Source organism: Haliotis asinina, chromosome 3, assembly GCF_037392515.1.
Source record: "Haliotis asinina isolate JCU_RB_2024 chromosome 3, JCU_Hal_asi_v2, whole genome shotgun sequence".
NCBI classification, from domain to species: Eukaryota; Metazoa; Mollusca; class Gastropoda; order Lepetellida; family Haliotidae; genus Haliotis; species Haliotis asinina.
Window position 1 is genome coordinate 56,238,878 of NC_090282.1, and position 18,524 is coordinate 56,257,401.

The 18,524-nt window shown below is 42.2% G+C and overlaps 1 protein-coding gene across 1 annotated transcript in view; it reads right to left on the minus strand.

The window, feature by feature from the left end:
• The window catches only part of LOC137278926 (uncharacterized), a 43,765-nt gene extending 25,241 nt beyond the window's left edge, over window positions 1–18,524 (minus strand). Inside the window, exons 1-9 of the mRNA XM_067811426.1 lie at window positions 18,338–18,524; window positions 13,681–14,050; window positions 6,814–6,854; window positions 6,117–6,447; window positions 4,423–4,469; window positions 4,059–4,163; window positions 3,814–3,933; window positions 3,251–3,373; window positions 2,729–2,803 (exon numbers count right to left, since the gene is read on the minus strand). Coding sequence (XP_067667527.1) covers window positions 2,729–2,803; window positions 3,251–3,373; window positions 3,814–3,933; window positions 4,059–4,163; window positions 4,423–4,469; window positions 6,117–6,447; window positions 6,814–6,854; window positions 13,681–14,050; window positions 18,338–18,524 — 1,399 coding nt within the window. The remainder of the gene's footprint in view (window positions 1–2,728; window positions 2,804–3,250; window positions 3,374–3,813; window positions 3,934–4,058; window positions 4,164–4,422; window positions 4,470–6,116; window positions 6,448–6,813; window positions 6,855–13,680; window positions 14,051–18,337) is intronic.

Sequence of the window (18,524 nt, forward strand, 5' to 3'; positions counted from 1 at the left end):
TTTTGATAAAAGATTCTAAGCGTGCCAAATGATCGATGGTACTACGATTTTTCCGGAACCCGCATTGAATGTTAGTGATGAGGATGTTGGTTTCCAGGTACCAGACTAGACGATTATTAACCATACGTTCCATTGTCTTGCAAACACAGTTAGTTAAAGAAATCGGTCTGTAATTTCATGGATCGGTATGATCCCTGCCAGGTTTAGGAACAGGAATGATTATGGCATTTCGCCAAGATGGTGGGAAATTACCAGAAGTCCAGATACTGTGAAAGATATTCAATAATGTTTCTAAACACGATTCAGGGAGATGTTTAAGGAGCTGATAATGAATATTATCGGGGCCTGAAGCAGTGTCATGAGCTTGCCCAAGGGCAGTATTGAGCTCATGAATAGAAAATAGTTCATTATAATCCTCCCCATTATCTGAATTAAAATTAATATTCTTTTTTTTTTCTTGATGGTTTTTAAATTTCTGAGGAGGAATGTTTAGCTAACGTTTCACCTAGTTTATTAGCAATAGCAGCGTTTCCAATTAAAAGAGTGTCACCCTCCTTAAGATTCTGCACACTACATTTGGAACCTTTACCTTTTATCTTCTTCCATATTCCATACCTTAGAAATAGGTGTTCGTGAGTTAGTTCTAGAAACATAATCTTGCCATGACAGTCGTTTACTTTGTTTAAATGTACGACGAGCCTTGGCGTTTGAAATTTTAAACTGGTTTAAGTTACGGACTGTTGGATGTCGACGGAAATATTTTTCGGCCTTTTTTCTAACCCTTCTAGCTTATTTACAATCAATAGTAAACCATGGCATCCGAATATGTGGAACCATAGAGGACTTGGGAATACAATCATCAGCAATCATGTTTAATTCATCAGATGTCGTAAGAGGCGACTAACGGGATCGGGTGGTCAGACTAGCTGACTTGGTTGACACATGTCATCGGTTCCCCATTGCGCAGATCGATGCTCATGTTGTTGATCACTGGATTGTCTGGTTCAGACTCGATTATTTACAGACCGTCGCCATATAGCTGGAATATTGCTAAGTGCGACGTAAAACTAAACTCACTCACTCACTCATTTAATTCATCAGAAAACATCTGAATAGGATCAGACACATTGAGAAAGAATTCTGGTTTTAGTCTGTTAGTGCATAAGGTCTCGAATAAAGACCAATCTGCCTTGTTAAAGTTCCATCTAGACGACGGTGCAGCGTCACTGGGGTTTATTGAAAGTATAGTGGGAAAATGGTCACCTCCACAAAGATCATCGTGGACTGACCATTCAAATTCATTGTGTAAACTGGAATCAGCAACAGATAAATCAAGAGAGGAGTATGAACCTGTCGCAGGATGAAGATATGTATGAGAATTATTCAGTATTCGTGAAGAAATCCTCAAGAATCTTTCCTTTCCCATTGGTGTTACTACTACCCCAAAGTTATGACCATTTAAGTCTCCCATGATAATACAAGGTTTTGGGAGTTCGTCATAAAGGATCTAAAGATCAGATTGCTGCAGAGTCAATGATGGCGGAATATACAATTAAAACAAGGTAACAACAATATGCAGAGTAACACGGACCGCAACTGCCTGAAGAGGGGTAGTGAGAGGAACAAGACTGTGGATAGTTCCCTGCTTCACCAAGATAGAAGGTCCACCAGTAGCTTTATTACCGGGAGGTGAGAAACAGTGGTATGAATCATTTTGTCTGATATCAAAGTTATATGTGGGTTTTAGATAGGTTTCTTGCAAACATAATGCTGTTGGCTTGAAGTCTTGAAGTAATAGTTGGAAATCATTGAAATTGTTTTAAGGCCTCTACAGTTCCACTGAAGGATATTGAAAGAACAGCTCGTGGAGGCTGAACTGGAGATCGTGATCTTCAGGAAGATCCTCTCCGCTGAGTTGTCGGACTGGTCTGACAGATACCCAGAGACCTGAGCTGATGTAACAAACTTGGTTCTATCCATTGTCTCTGGTGAGCTTTCGTCCTCAAGTCAATCAGCTACTCTCTGTAGTATGTTAGGTCCCTCATGTCCCTAGTGAGGCAACACTGGAGCAAGCTTGGGGTGGTGATTGGAAAACAATAACCAGCCACAATCAAGATTTCAGTGAAACAGAATATGTAGCAAGTATTTCTCAATACATACTGCATTTTCAGACACTTTATTACAAAGATTTCTTCATGAGCATGACGACAATGTCCTTGTCTGTATAGACACCAAATGTGGAGACATATATGCAGAAATTGCATAAAATCATGAGAGCTCACAAGTCAGGTGCCTCCTGACGCACGACTCAACTCAACTTCCAATCACTTAGATCACGTTCTCACATAACATACACGTAAATCTATTCATTGTACAACGTATATGTATGGGCACGTTCCCGTGTCGCTGTTTAATTGTGAGTCGAACCGAGGCATTATATCCGTTGAAAAACATGAACGCAGTGTCTCTACCAGTGATGTTAGCAGAGTGAAGCAACTAAAATACAAGAAACGGAGTGCTACTGAGCTGGTCACTATGGGAGGCTGTACGATGGCAAGGGATATTCACCGTGACGTCAGTAGTGATGCCATTACAGTGTCACGTCATGCAAATAGTGTTCGGTTTGAAACCTTTAAAATAACACAAATACGGTATTGTGGTAATTAATGCATGCAGGATATGGGTAATAAATGAACGCTGCAGGCACTACTAACACGTGTACACGAACCTTTCATATCAAGAGCAGCAATGCAAACCACCAAAGCTTCGATAATAGGACTCCTTCCTCCCATGAAAACCCCATCTGGAAATGAAGACTGAATGTCATGGTGTTATTTTGTAATAACTTCAAATATGATTTGTGATTATTTTATTACTCTACCATTAACTGTTGTTTACTTGCTACCAAGATTACATACATTGTTATTACGTAAGCATATTTCTTGCGACTACCTGATTGGTCTAGAGTCACGTGATCGCGGTCACGTGATCGTCGACAGAAACGCATATAGACTCCAACTCAGGTCCGACCAAAAGTAATACTGAATTGAGAGCTTTTCTGTGGTAATTACATAAAACAATCATAGGCTGGTGAATTAGGTCAATACCTGTTTTATGGACCAGCGAAAAGCAATATTAATCTTGGTCATCCTCCTCGGTCAATATTACTTTTAGCAGCTAAAAACAGATATTGACCTCAACACCAGTCTATAATTGTATATTATACCTCACTCACTTACTCATTCCTTACCGATAGCATCTCTAATAGCAGTGTAGTCGTTGGTCAGATGTCTGACCACTCTGGCACCTCCTCCCATTACGACCAAGGCCAGGTTCTCCACCAATTCGTGCCTCTCCGCAATCGTTTCTATGCCTAAAGCCATGTTATGGACATTTAGCATTTCGATATGTTTCTGGGGAATATTTCATTTGAAAGACATTCATAAAACGATGTATTGAACGGTAGGCTTACACCCTGAAAAACCGACACAAAATAGAACAATAAATATCAGTGAGGTTTGCGGGAATTGCAGGGAAATGTGGTATTAGTTCATGTTTCCCTGAGATTACAGTTGTCAGAGGGCTACACATAGTCAGATGTAAACTGCCAGTTGCCAGACGTTCATGTAATGGAAATTGTGGTGGCTGAGTAGGTTAGATGGCAGACTTGATTTCTGGCGATTAGTTGCATCTGCGAGTGTGAGTTCGAATTTCGTTTGATTCGTTTGATTGGGAAATTGTAGTTTTCAAAATAGGTATGATATATTTGCCTGATTTTCCTTTGACAACAATATATACAATACAATTACTGACCATCCACAAACTTGTGTGCTGCTTGCTTCACTTCCTCAAAACCTTTTTGCCCCATGCTCTCAGAAACGTCCAAACACAACACAGTACTTAGTGAAACAGATCTAGGTGGCTCTGGGTCTTCTGAAAATGTGAGAAAATGTGTGTAGTTTCATAGCCAAATCCATCCATATATGTTAAGAGATACATGTCAAAATATATGTGTTTATTAAAGGAGCAAACATTAATGAATACTGATATTAACTTACCATCTTCTAAAGCCACAGCAACAGACATTGCTAGCCGGTTAAATTGGTCCACATCATTGCAAACGGGGAGGTTTTTTAACATCATAAACGCGCGTTCATAGTTCTCTGAAAGGTATTTGCATTGCTTAGTAAAGACACAGACTATATACATTGTGTACGTTATCGGAACGTATTGTGCAAATGATATATTTTAGTAATGTCAATGAAACAATTGCATGACTACAAGTAAACATTGGGCAATCGATTACACATATATAGATGAGAAAGTACAAAAGGGTTTAATATTACCAAACGCATGTATGTAATTTGCACTTGTAGATGTTTCATATGACTGATGTCGAGATATTAATAACAAAAGTATTACTTGCTACTGTAAGATCAAGTCTGTTCTGTTGTCTTGAGTGTTCCAAACTGAAAAAGGCATATAAGAATCAAACATAATCGACTAAACTACTATTTTCAAAGATTAGAAATATTAAAGTGTAAGAGAGGGAAACTTTAAAATACCGTTCCTGGATCAAGCGTGCTAACTGTGTCCCCAAAGCTCACATTCAAACTGAAGTACATACATTATATCTTCTTTTCGTTTCATTTCATGTCTTTGATCACAAAGTCTAGATTCTGCATGTGATGGATCTCTTTGGCCATGTTGTTTTGGAACTTCTTTTTTACCACAGGAAGCTCCTGATCTGATAATAGAAGGAAAGATCGTGAACAATGTACCAGTTATTACTAACCCTCTTGCAAAGGAGTGAGGTGGGCATCGTCACATCGTAATGCTACAGTTAGCCTTCTTCCCAGTTTGACTTTCAGATATTAATACCTGTTTCAAGTCCAAATGCAGATATATAGGTGTCACAATTCCGGTGTCGGGATTTGTCCATGGTTTGAATTCATAAGTATATACCCGTTTCATAATGTCGAGATCAGCATGGCTTTCCACCATACACCTCTCCTACTCAAGTCAAAATCATTCTGTTGGGTACTCGTGTTTTACTTTGACATGTGGCCATTCTCCTGGGTGTCCCCCCCACCCCCCACCCCAAGTAACCCCCCAAGCCATTAGTAACCCTCTTGTGATGGCCAAGATATTGCCACATCGTAATGCTTACTGTCTAGGTACATTTGGCTCTGTTCTCATTATAACTTTCAGATATTAAAACTCAGTTCAAGTCGAAATGCAGATATAGGTGTCAAAATTCGTTAGTCTGAATCTTATTATTGTTTGAATTCATAATTATGTATAATTATGCACAATCACAATGTCAAAACCAGCTTCACTTTTGACCTTACACCTCGAGGCCTCAGGCCAAAATCATTCTGTTGGGTACTCTTGTTTCGACTAGACATGTGACCATTCACCCGGATGCTGCCTCAATCTAACATGATTTTAGATATCGAAAATTGTTATATGTTGATGCTATTTCGCACTCCAAATTATGAAACCTAATACTCATCATTGAGTGGGTTTACCGAATGGTGTTTACCTCAAGTGATCCTTTCGAAACACTGGTTGATTGTTCCGTGTATATCTTTGTCATACTGACTCGTGAAGTTTAAGGGGTAGAATAGGCCTTCAGCAACTCATGCTTGTCATAAAAGGTGACTGTGCATGTCGTAAGAGGCGACTAACGGGATCGGGTGGTCAGACTCGCTGACTTGGTTGACACATGTCGTCACTTCCCAACTCCGCAGAACGATGCTCATGTTGTCTGGTCCAGACTCGATTATTTACAGACCGCCGCCATATAGCTGGAATATTGCTGATTGCGGCGTAAAACTAAACACACTCACTTTGTCATACTGCCCCCACTGCCCCGTCATTTGCTGCTCCTCACCTCTAGTGATCATTTCTAAACGCTGGTTAGTGAATGGGTATATATCTTTGTCATACTAAATAAATCCATGCCACCACCATCTACTATACTGTACCTCCATTGATCCTTCTAAACACTGGCTAATGATTCGGTGTGTAAATGTGTCATGCTAACCCCATGCCACCACCATCTCTTGTACTTCACATCTAGTGGTCCTTTCTAAACACTGGGCCATACTAACCCCATGTCACCATCCTCTGCTGGTTTTTCGTCACAGAATGGACTGCACTCAAATGATGTTGCTGTTGCCACTGTTGCTACTGGAACAATGGTATCCATGGTGTATTTCTCCGGTAGTAAAATGGTTGTCGGCCATTCTTCTGTCTGACTCAATGGTGTTGTCTTTGACTCGTACGTATCGCTGAGGACTTTGTGCGATATTTTGCACAGTATGTTCTTCATTTCAGACACTTCCTCTCTAAGCTGCTTCAGTTCCGTCACTATACTGTCAGTCCTGTTGCCCGATTTAACTGACTCGCTACTGTCGTCTGAAGGATAATTCCCAGTGGGTTCTATAACAAAACCATGTCATTTAGTACTCATAATTCGAAGCATACATTTTGTATATTTGATAAATTCTATGTTTCATATTAGTAGTGTCCGTATTTCGAAAAGAGCACCAAGACAAATTTCAGTCAAAGTCAAACTTCTTCCCGTGGAAACACAAACAAATATTTTGTTCAGAAATCCAAATCTACCACAATTCACCACTTCCACACCAGAACTATGTATCTGCTTAGGTACGTGGAAAACGGAAGTCCGGGAAAGACGAATTTGTACGGACCGACGCACAATGTCCAATATAATATCCCTGCAAAACGTGTTGTGGGGATAACAAAAGTGGGTTTAATTTGAGGAAGATGATAAAAACTCCTTACCTTCAACCAAACGTTGAATCCATTGCCGTGCCTTGGCATCCCTTGAAAAGCAAAGCACATGGTAGACAGAGATCTCGTTCTTTGGGACGAGTGAGCGATTGAGTCTTGCTTTAAAATAATCGAACAATCTGCTTGAACGTCCTGTTATAAGTGTTTGCGGGGAACTACTAGAACATATATTATTAATCTATGAACAATACCATCAGTTGCGGCAAAATATACTTTTAACTATATATTTGTTAAACTCAACGCAACCCGTGAAGGTCCCGGGGTAGAATAGGCCTTCAGCAACCCATGCTTGCCATAAAAGGTGACTCAGCTTGTCGCAAGAGGCGACTAACGGGATCGGGTGGTCAGACTCGCTGACTTGGTTGACACATGTCATCGGTTCCCCATTGCGCAGATCGATGCTCATGTTGTTGATCACTGGATTGTCTGGTCCAGACTCGATTATTTACAGACCGCCGCCATATAGCTGGAATATTGCTGAGTGCGGCGTAAAACTAAACTCACACACACATAAACTCAACGCTTCAGTAAGTGGAGAGAAAAATCCTTATACAATGTATTTATATAAGGATCATCAACGTATTGACAGGAGTAAAAAGTGTGGTTTTCAAAGATGATGGTTGTGATCAGTGATTCCTTTTCAGAAGAAGTCTTTCTTGGGGTACTTTTACGCAGAAAATATTAACTCCTTTCATGAAACCTCGTGGCTAGGGTTTACCAATCATGCCATACAACTTAAATTTTTTTCTCGGACGTGTTTATATTTGTTTGTTTGCTTTTTCCTGTCAACATCGCAAGGCGACCGAATCTAAGCTTTTTCTAAGTCATCATGTCGCAAGAATCATCTGTATGTATTCCTTTATCCGTTTTGGAGAACTTTCGCCGTCGTGTCATTGCATTCAGTAATCATATTTTCTGTGCTTTATAGGGTCAAACTAATGTCAGTTCACCCTAGCTCTTGGCCCATAACTACATGCTTGTTTGGTGTTTTATTTATTCAAAAGAAATATGCTTCTCTACAGGCACTGTAGATGTTATATGAAATGTCTATATTTATATAATATACTCCTTCAGCTTCCGGATGGAGAAAAACGGGTCATTGGTTACGCTAGTCGTGGTCTCATTATTCTGCTCATAAGGTAGAGTTTTTGAGTCTCAAGTCGCCAATAAATGAAACCTGTCATGGTTCCCTTCATGGAAATAGTGGATAGTGCAGTCTGTGGACAGGGTTCAATGGGTTGTCAAACACGTTCGTTTTGGTTCTAAACTAATATAATATATAAAGGTGCAGAAGTTTGTGGTTCTTTTGAGGAGTAGGTTTCTCTAAGACCTTTGATCACCTTCCTACGGAGATTTGTAGGAAATGTGAGAAGGATGGAAAAGCTATCAACTTGTTCTTCCAGCTTTGTATCATGAGAAGTCATTGGAGTATTTGCAAAAGGCTTCAGTGGTCAAGCATGGTAAGGGATGTGCAGGACTGGAATGGTGGTTTGCATGGGGAAACACCTAGTGGTTCAAACACATCGCTGGTAAGTGTTCAGAAATGCAGCCATTAGAGTTGGTTTGCATGGATTTATTTTTGTCTTGAATCATCAAAACGCGGTTTGATTATTTCACTGCTGGCGGCTGGTCCATAGATTAGCTCCTTGCAGCATAACGTGCTCCCCTCTCAGTGGGGTTCTTTCATTGGCAATAGTTGTGGATGAATACATTGACCTCTGTAGCCTTTGGTGGGGGTAACGCATCTTCATTTGCGCCATCTGGGCCCAGAAAAGGCTGGCCTGTGTCACCTTCTCTAATGTGGGTCCCCTACTGTGACCTGTTTAAAAGACACGTGAAGAGTCAGGTCAGCAGTTGTAGGTGGTTCTGCACAGTGCCTGTCTGGCTTTCCTCCAAAGCAGCCTGGTCTATACCCAACTGGACATTGGAGACACATCACCTGGCATCGTCCTCATTGGTCAATTAGCTGAGGCATGACAGCATCTAGCTGGGAATGTTTTGGGCTCTGTGTCTGCTGGCGTAATAGGCGTTATTATGGGCATGTGCTGATTGTGGCTGAGCTATAATAGCTACCTGCCACAGCACCAGGCTATCCTGCTTGCTCTCCCACATGAACTCGGGAGGGCAGCGGCAGCTGCAAGCTCTTACAAGGAGTCTTAGGTACTCCTGGCTCCGACTTCGTTCAACCATCATCTCTTGCCCTCCTCTTCTTTTTACAAGTACAAGCTGGAGACAGGGAAATCTTTTCTGTTGATCTTCCCTCAAAAGAAGAACTTCTCAGGGAATAAAAAGCAGGTTAAGGGCAAAGAGAATGGCAATTAAAAGGAAAAAGCAGTTGGTTGGAGCCAGGAGTGTTTTTTCTGACCTCCCTCAGACTCTACAGTCTGAAAGCAAGGAGACTGGAGTGAATACTCGGCCTCAAATATTCCTGTTGGCAGCCGACTAGCCCACTTCATGTTGGTCTAGACAAAAATCTCCCCAGATCCCTTGGTCCTGTCCACTATCAGGAAAGACCACAGTGGAAGATAGACCCTCACATTACTCACATTTGTCACATTCCAGTGCTAAACTAACCAGAGAAAGCAGAGGTCCCCGGAGTCGAGATCAAAGCACTGCGAGACATGGCTGTGATCGAGAAAGTAACGATACCACAGTAAAACGAAGGAGTTTACCCCTCACTTACTTCCTAGTTCCAAAAAGAAGGAGGAATCAGACCCACTGTGAATCTGAGCAGACTGAATCGTCTGATAAAAGTGCCATCCTTCAAAACTGAGACATTGCGATGATCTCCTCAGTACCCACGGGAGATTGGATTAAGTCAAATGACCTAACAGATGCTAACTTACATGTCTTAGTGCACCCCTCTTTCAGGAGATACCTCAGGTCCTCACCTGAGGGTGAGTTATCAGTTTAAGGTGCTACGGGCCCAAGGGTGCCTGCACGCAGTCAGTTTTGCCACCCTTTTCCGGACGACTGGTTGATCCGAGTTTTGGCACAGGCATTGAACACGTTGACAACCAAAGCAGTGTTTCACCGTGTAATTCTATTGGGTTGGATTGTGAGTTTGTTCCGTCTCAGGACCTGATTTTCTTATGAGTGAGATTCAGCACAGGGTAAGGATTTACTTTCACCATCCCCCAACCGTATAATGAGGGAGACGCCAAGGTCACTAGTTTGGATTTGGCTCCATCTGCTTGGTCACATAGCAGCTACAGTAGATGTGGTATGAAGAGGACGATAAGAATGCTACCAAACCAACAGGTTCTTTCCCAATCGTGGACTCACTCACAGGACCTCGAAACTGTGTTAAACGTTCCGCATCTTCAGGGGTGGACCACAGATGAGCAGCCCGCGATGGTAGCTCCCTCTCAAGGCCTCAACCCCATCTCTCATAGTTCAGACAGATCATCTCTTTTCGACTGGGGAATCGGGAGTTTCAAGCTTTTTGAGACCTTCCAGAACAATGTACAGAACCAGACCATTTGTCTGTAAATGGAAAACCAGACGGCGATGACGTACATCCTGAAACAAGGCGGCGCTGTGTTTGGCCCTCACGGAAGCATGTCAGTTACAACTGTGTTGTGACCGGTACGTGTCTGAGATCCCACCTTACCATCTGGGGCTGGAAAATGTCCGAGCAGATATCCTGTGAAGTGGATGCTCAAAGGAAGGACAATCGTGGTTATTTTCCAGTTCTACGAACCGTACCAGGTCTATATGTTTGCATCAAATCAGATCCCTGTGCTCTGCTCTCAGATCCCAGGTTCGAGGGTGTTGGCTTCCGACACCCTTGCACTGGATATGACAGGCAAGGTACTGTGGGCTTTTCCGTCCCTACCATTAGTCCCCAGGGTCCTTCCTGTAATTTTCAAGTTTCTGGCTCAGCGTCCTGTTCTATTGCCTTTTTGACCAGACCTCCTAACAGAAGTATACAGAGTGATGGCTCTAGCTTACTTTTTAAACAAAATCCATGTAAAACAAAATTTTGCTACATAAAATCTACAGAACTCTAACCCCTTCCAACCCATTTACCCTGCATATTTGCTGGCTAAATTATGTTCTGGTAATGTCAAATAAACAATTTAACATAAATCTTCTATGATCTCTTTTCAGAATGAAAACATGTCTGGCTTGCTGTACCCCCTGTTGCATGAAACAATTGACACAATTATGTGACATAAAGCACCAACTAAAGCAACACCGTGATATGTGGGCAGCATTATACAGAAAGTATCATAGAGCTTGCTGCGTCGTGGATGGGGTTGATTCCACACTTACGACAGGCAGCGTGGGGTTACGGGTGGCAGGTGTTCTAGCAGTTAACCACCTTTATAGCCCCACCTGTAGTTTTGGGACGAAATAACAGCTGGAGTGTCATCATAAGGCATTGAAACCCGATGAAATTACAGTTCTGGCTGAAGTAAAGTTGGACACGATAAGCAAGCGTATTTCCTCCACATTAACTATCAACAAAATCCCATAGGAGGAGTTCCATTTGGTTCTCTCAGAACTCACAAAGTACTGCCAAATGAAGCAAGTGTTTTGGTCCAAGTTTCGTAAATCACCGCCATTAGTGAGGATGAGACAAGTCAAACAAGTTTTCATTTTGAAAGAGATCATAGAAGATTCATGTTAAATTGTTTCGCGGACATTACTATAATGTAATTTAGCAAGCCAATCTGCAGGGTAAATAGGGTGGAAGAGGTAGGGTTCTGTAGGGTTTATTTGGTAAAATAAAGCTTTACATGGATTTTTTAAAAATAGTGAGCCAGAACCATCTCAGAACGGAGCACCGCACCCGAATCCCCGCATTCAATCTGTGGCTTAGCTTCTGTCAGGTCTCAACTCGAGCTACGCGGAATTTCTGCACCAGTTACTGACACAGTTCTGGCTTTGAGGATGGGCTTAACAAACGTTCAGTATGATTACAGATGGATCCGTTGTCGACGCTGGTGTGATGACAGAGAGTTTCAGATCTCTTTTCTGCAGTATTAGAGTTCCTTAAGCTCCGTCTGGACAATGGCCTGTTGTCCTCGACTGTTCGAGTGTGCTACACGGCTATTTCTACCTTTCAGATCCGTGTCGATGGTGCTACTTCTGGACGAGCTCCGTCTTCTACAGCGCATTCCATTCCAGTGCAGGAATGTGCTCTACTACCAGGTGAACAAGTCCCCCTTAGGATTTGACTATCGTTTTAGATTTGGCTCTCTGATGCTTCATTTTCGAGTTTGTCGTCTCTTCCACTCCAGCTGCTTACATGGAAAACTGCTTTCCTTAAGGCAGTGACTTCTTACAGAAGGTGGATGACATACATGCAATGGCTGGAGACTGGGCACTTACTGTATTCCACAAAGACAGAGTTAGCATTCGCCTACCAGATACTTATCATCCCAAGGTTGCTCACATCTTCCATGTAACACCACCTACTAAACTTCATTCTTTCACCCAACCTTCTACCTCGGGATCCTCTCCAAAGACCCCTCACACACTGGATGCTGCTGAGTCCTCACTGCCTACATACAGAGAGCAAAAGAAGTCGACGAGGGTTCTCAATTATTCTGCTGCTATGGCAGAGGGAAGGTTGGCGAAGCAGCCAGTAAGCAGTCTTTGCAGTTTGTAGAACCTACAACTATTAGGCTACTAAGGACTTGAAAGCTCATTCGGTCAGGGTCAGGGCCATTCGTGCTACTGTACCCCAAGAAAGACTTCTTCTGAAAAGGAATTGCATAATATAAACTTGGAGAGGTTTCCAATTTTTTCATTACGTCTTCCCTTGGGTACGGCCGTATACCTCCCCTTGATTCTGCTCGCTCTTGACCAGAAAAAAGGAAGTTGTTTGGTGGGATTTCATGAAAGGGAGGTAATGCACTCACCACTGCCTACTACAACAACAAAAGTCGATTGTCATTGCAACTTTATGCACGACCATAACGTTTTCAGTGAAACATGCCCCAAGGAGCACTTACTTCAAGGAACTGGAAAACTCTCCACACACATTTTGCTAAAGGAGTGCACAGAAAGAAATTGGAAATTCGGATACACCCTTGGTAAAATCAGTAGGATGCATATGAAGGTATCATGATGTTATGACTATTTTTTCAGTACACATACTTTGTGATTCAGTAACTGTTAACTACTGTAGCCTCACTCACTCAATTAGTAACAGTTCAAAAAACGTTTCTTGACAGAACGTTTGTCATGTAAGTCCATCCAGTTTGCAATTTGAAAACAATATACGATCTACCAAATGTAGGTAAAACATTAATTATTGGTTGTTTGATTGGGTGTTTAACACCTCCTTTAAAAATATCCCAGCTATATGGCAGCGGCCTTTAAATAATTGAGTCCAGACCAGACAATCTAGTGACAAACTCTAATTATCATCTGCGAACTGATTGTTGTAAATAATCTTTTACTAATTGTTTTCTTCTTACTCTTAGCAAACTAAATCCGGAGCAATTACAAATATATTTCATGTATCCCATTAGGTATTCAAACAACTCCTGGACCAGCAAATTCATCTGGAAGTCGACAACAAAGTGGCTGGTTATTTGTTTCATGCGATAAAAAAGGAAAACGTATTGTGCCTACCTTATCAGAAAAGCAAACCTAAAGGACACATAGTGGGCGCATAAGAAATAGCTACGGAATTTGTTAAAATCCCTTAATGTCACTATGTGAGTATGTAATTATGCACTAGTAAACATGAATGGTGTCTAGCGCAGTGATAAATATATACTGTGTTGTGTTATGTTAAGACCTACAACGATTTGCAAATAGTACTGATGTGAACTACTGCCGTGTTTCCATTGAACAGTTTTATCATACAATATAAAGAAAGGGGTAAAGGTTTCTGACCTTTCAGCAAACAGTGAAAACTTAACCTCCATGTTGCCAATGTGTCCAAAGAGTTGTTGGAAGATCTTGTTTATCTCGTGTTTCTTCTCGATCATCTTATCTGCATCATGTCTGTTCCTGTGCATGAACACAAATATCAAACTTCCACCAAGTAAAGCTGACAGTTGGGCATCATGTTCATGATATATCTGTTCGATGATCTCTCGACGGAGCGGATCAAATATGTCTTTGGAGATCTCCCGCATAATCGCACTCTTGCATCCCTTGAAAACTGACAATACGTCCACCTTCCACTTCGTGGTGCACGCTTGGGACACATCTATGTTTCCTTCCCAACTCAACTGTAGAAGGGGCTCTTCCAACACTGAAACTAAATTTGTAAATGTTTGGTGAATATGTCATTATTCCCTTGAATTATTAGAATATCAATAGAATAAATGTACATATAGCGACATACGTCATTCGGTTAGAAATTGTTATATTGATAGCGTGTCTCACATTGACGAATTCCCCACACATACATATGGAGACAGTGTTGATATGTTTTGTACGGTAATAAGTTCCTTGTACTTTTAAAAGCCTGGTCAAAACCCTTCTGTTCCCAATTCACTCTATTGACTTCTACATAACTTTACATGCGCCAGTGAACGACTAGACAGATGGATACCAGGCGCTATACAAGTGCATTATGTTTTACAGATTAAGATTAAAATGCAGAAGAGAGGGTTTGGGTGATCCTGGCACAGTCAGGCCGGTAAGGCTCATCATCAGCTCACGGCCCTCGCCCCCTCTACACGCAGCCCACACAGCGAATGGGAGTTCGCTAGAAAACACTGCCTGGTCGAACCCACCAAGAACTTTCCGGAGAATATGAAGTCTCCCCAACACTTCAGCCTTCTGCATTACCCAGATTGTCGGAAGGGCTGTGCTCCCGGTGGAGAACCCAGGCACTCTCCTGATCTGTGCAAAGAGTTAAGGAGGTACCAAACCAAGGGGAGCAATGACGGGGGCCTGACGACAGTGTACTTGGGATGCAAGCGAGACATTTCAAAAGCGAGGTCCGCATATTTTGTCATCTTTTCCCGAATCTTGCCAATCGCATTGCTGTCAAAAGGGACAGAAAATTCTATGATATAAATAATTTCATTGGTTTTATCAAAAAAGACAAGATCAGGTTTGTTGGCAGGAATTCGTCCCAGGCTGTATATTGGCATATTCCAGAGAAGTTTAAAAGCATCATTTTCCAGGACGCCCTGGACATGTTCAGGGTCGTACCATGGATGGACCTCGGGGTCAAAGCTACAGACAAGGCGGAGACAATAGTTAAAGCAGCGTACCATGCCATCATGTCTTTTAAGATATGCTGTTTGTGCCAAGGAAGGGCATCCACTGAAAAGGTGTTGGACAGTCTCTGTGAAATCATTGCAAAGACGACATTTCACATTTTGATTAAGAATCACATTCTGGCGATTGCGAGTGGGAAGCGACTAGTCCTGAGCAGCAAAAAGGAAGCCCTCAGTTTCACATTTGAGACCAGCCGACTTCATCCAGGTGAAGGAGTCGGCTGGATTGCTATTCTGTTCCACACACTGCATGTACATACGATGCAATGGCTTCTCAGAAAGCTTCTCCACAAAGGACCGACTCTGGGCAGACTTGGTGAAGGACTTCACCTGGTTTACTCCCATCACTGTACCATCCAGCAGTACATCACCATCAACAAAATCAACTTCAAATTTCAAATTGTGTCCAATAACCTTGGCACACTTAAAATAGCTGTGGAATTCCTTCCATCATGAGTCTTGACGTGCTTCACCAGAGGATCATCCGATAAATACATATGTACAAAAGTACAGAATAAAATTCTATCATGAAGAGCTTCCACAATAATCAAACCCCGACCTAGAGAACTGATTGGCATATATAAACGATTAAGTGAGGAAGGAGGGTGGTGTGCTCTGTTATCAGACATGATCCTTCTGGTCAGGCGGTCAAGACTCTGGATGTCTTGCATTGTCCAATCAACTACTCCAAAGGAATAGGAGAGGACTGGCACAGTAAAGGTATTGGTGACTTTGATCTTGAGCATTTAGCTCGGAGCTCCAGATTTTCTTCAAACGAGATTTATACTCGGCCCGAAGTTGGATCTGGGCATTATGGAGCATGTCTCGAACTTGCATTCCAAGACAGGTGTAGGCCTGATGTTCAACAAGATGCTCAACAACTCCTCTCCCTTGTAACCTGACCGATCCATCATTGGTTACCTTTCCACGTTTCAAATGAAGAGTATTACATTTGTCGAGTTCAAATGTCATGCCAATATCCTTAGAAAAGGACTCGACAAGGAGAACCTGTTCTTTCAAATTGGTCTCTCATTTGGCTAGGAACTCGATGTCATCCATGTACAGGAGATGAGTAAGAGGTGTTGGGGATCTGTGCTGAGGAGGTCTGGGATGGTAGCCCTCCTCCCGATTGTGCAGAAAACTCAAAGGATTTAAAGACAGACAAAAAAGCAAAGGACTGAAGCAGTCCCCCTGAAATATTCCCCTTCTGATTGGAATAGATTCCGAAGTCTGCACCTGCCCTTGCGAGTACATCTCAAGTTGACTCGACCAGCAACTCATTAACGACTTGAGTAAATCAAGTAGTCGCTCAGGGAGGTCAATACACTGAAGAGACTTCAGAATCCATTCGTGAGGGACAGAGTCAGAGTTTTTGTAGTCTATCCAGCACATGGAGAGGGTGCGATGATACGTTTTAGCCTCTTCCAAAATCATTTTCTGTACAAGAAGTTGATCCTTGCACCCCCAACATCCCTTTCTCGTCCCCTTCTGCTCTCTGTAAATTGTGTCACTGGACGAGCAATAAGATGACACGAGGTTTGTCAAACACCCTGTGAATAATTTGTCTTGAGTACTTAGACATGTGATAGGGCGGAAGTTTTTGGGATCAGTTAAGTCTCCTTTTTTGGGCAGTAGTATTGTGTGACCTTTGCAGAACCATGGAGGGACATCACCTGTATCCACAAGAGAATTGAAACAGTGAAGGAGTGGTGCTTGGACACAGGGAAACAGTTTCCAATACCGGTTTTCAATGCCATCAGGCCCTGGAGCTGTATTAGATGTGGACTTCTTTATAACAGTCTTCACGCAATCTGGTGATATGTAACAGACAAACGACCTGGTTACTTTCTCATGCATTGCATGGTCATAATCACTGACCCATGGTTCCTCCAGGTTACAGTCGCCGGGTACAGACCACAACTGTTTTTAGAACCTTTCATTGGCATCCATGGGAGGTCGTTTATCATGTTCACCATCACCACTTGTCTTGAGTTGCCTAAAGAGTTTAAGTTGTTTGATAAATTTGTTTTTCTTTTCCCATTTTTTCTTTCTTTCAGTCCAAACTGTTATTTTTGCCTTAAGGGAATCGACAATTTGGAGCAATACATTTTCTTTGTTGTCTTGTACTGTAATTTTAATTTTCTCCAAATTGCCATTTGTCGTTTAGACATAGGATTCCCTGATGAGGATGATCTTAATTTCAGGCACAGCTCTATCCAGGAAATATGTTTTCTTGTTTCTGTTAGTCTTACTTGAAAACGGTTTTTCTTTGGTTTATTGTTCTTAGTATTGGGAGATTGTTCTTTGGAAACTGTGTGAAGTTCCTCCAAAGTTCGAGAGGCAGGATAGACACAACAATTTACTTCATGTAATGAACAGTCCGCAGGAAGTTTTAGAGAGATAATTTCATTAAATAAATCAATTTCATTTTTGGGAAAAGACACGTTTTTGGCCTCCGTTTCTCTAAAGGTAAATCACTAATTCATCAGGTTAAAGCTACACTGGGACAATGCCATGCTCATGTATGCTTACCTGACGGAGCAAAATTCAAATTTCCTCATACATAGATGTAAACAAAATGTACACAGGACTTTCGGTAAGGTCTGCAACTGAAGAAGAGGAAGAGTGAGGGTCCAAAATGTCGGGGCCTATTGGCTCTTTCTGATCAGAGTTTCCATCAGGAAGAGGAAAGAGTTTGACACGGACGTCCATAAGAAGTTTTGGGTCTGCTGCTACTTCAGCACTTTGCTCTTGCAAAGGTTCCTGACGGGCACCAGTTGTGGATTGAACTGGCTCACGGGGCATTAGATGTTTAAGCCGCCGGAGTTGATCTCGGAGATTTGTCCGTCAGGTAAGCATACATGAGCATGGCATTGTCCCATTGTAGCTTTAGCGACTTGCCAGCAATATGTGGATTATCAGGCCATCCACTTGCCATCGCACACTCAAGTAGTGTGGATTTGAGATGTTTTGACCAAGACATTCTTGGCCGGGTTCTTTGCCTTCCACTGGGGCAAGTCCCATCTCCAGTAAGGTTGGTTTGACTACCGGAGGAAGGCTGACTGGGCTGCGGAAGTGAACGAATATTTTCCTCTTGTCTGTCAGTAACCCAGTAAGATAACCAGCTTCGGGGAGTCAGCCCTAACTGGGTGATGTACGTTCAGTTCAGGGAATTAAATTCCCCTATCTAGGCCCAACACTGAGAGGCGTATTGCTATTGCTTATTTTGGTTACCATCGATATGCTCACTGATTTATCATTACTGAGCCAATTCGAATCATAATCACATCTCGATTATGATAAATGTAACTCACATGTCAGACGTCCACCTTTGTCTTTGATGGCGTCTAGGAAGCCCCGGGTGACGTTGATACTGTAGGCTGTACATCTGCCTCCCACTTGGAGAATTGTATGTGTTGACGTCGATACGATATTATGGTGCATGTAGTTAGTATACGTCACGTCGGTATTGCTGGCTTTATGTGAGACCTCCCTTGACAT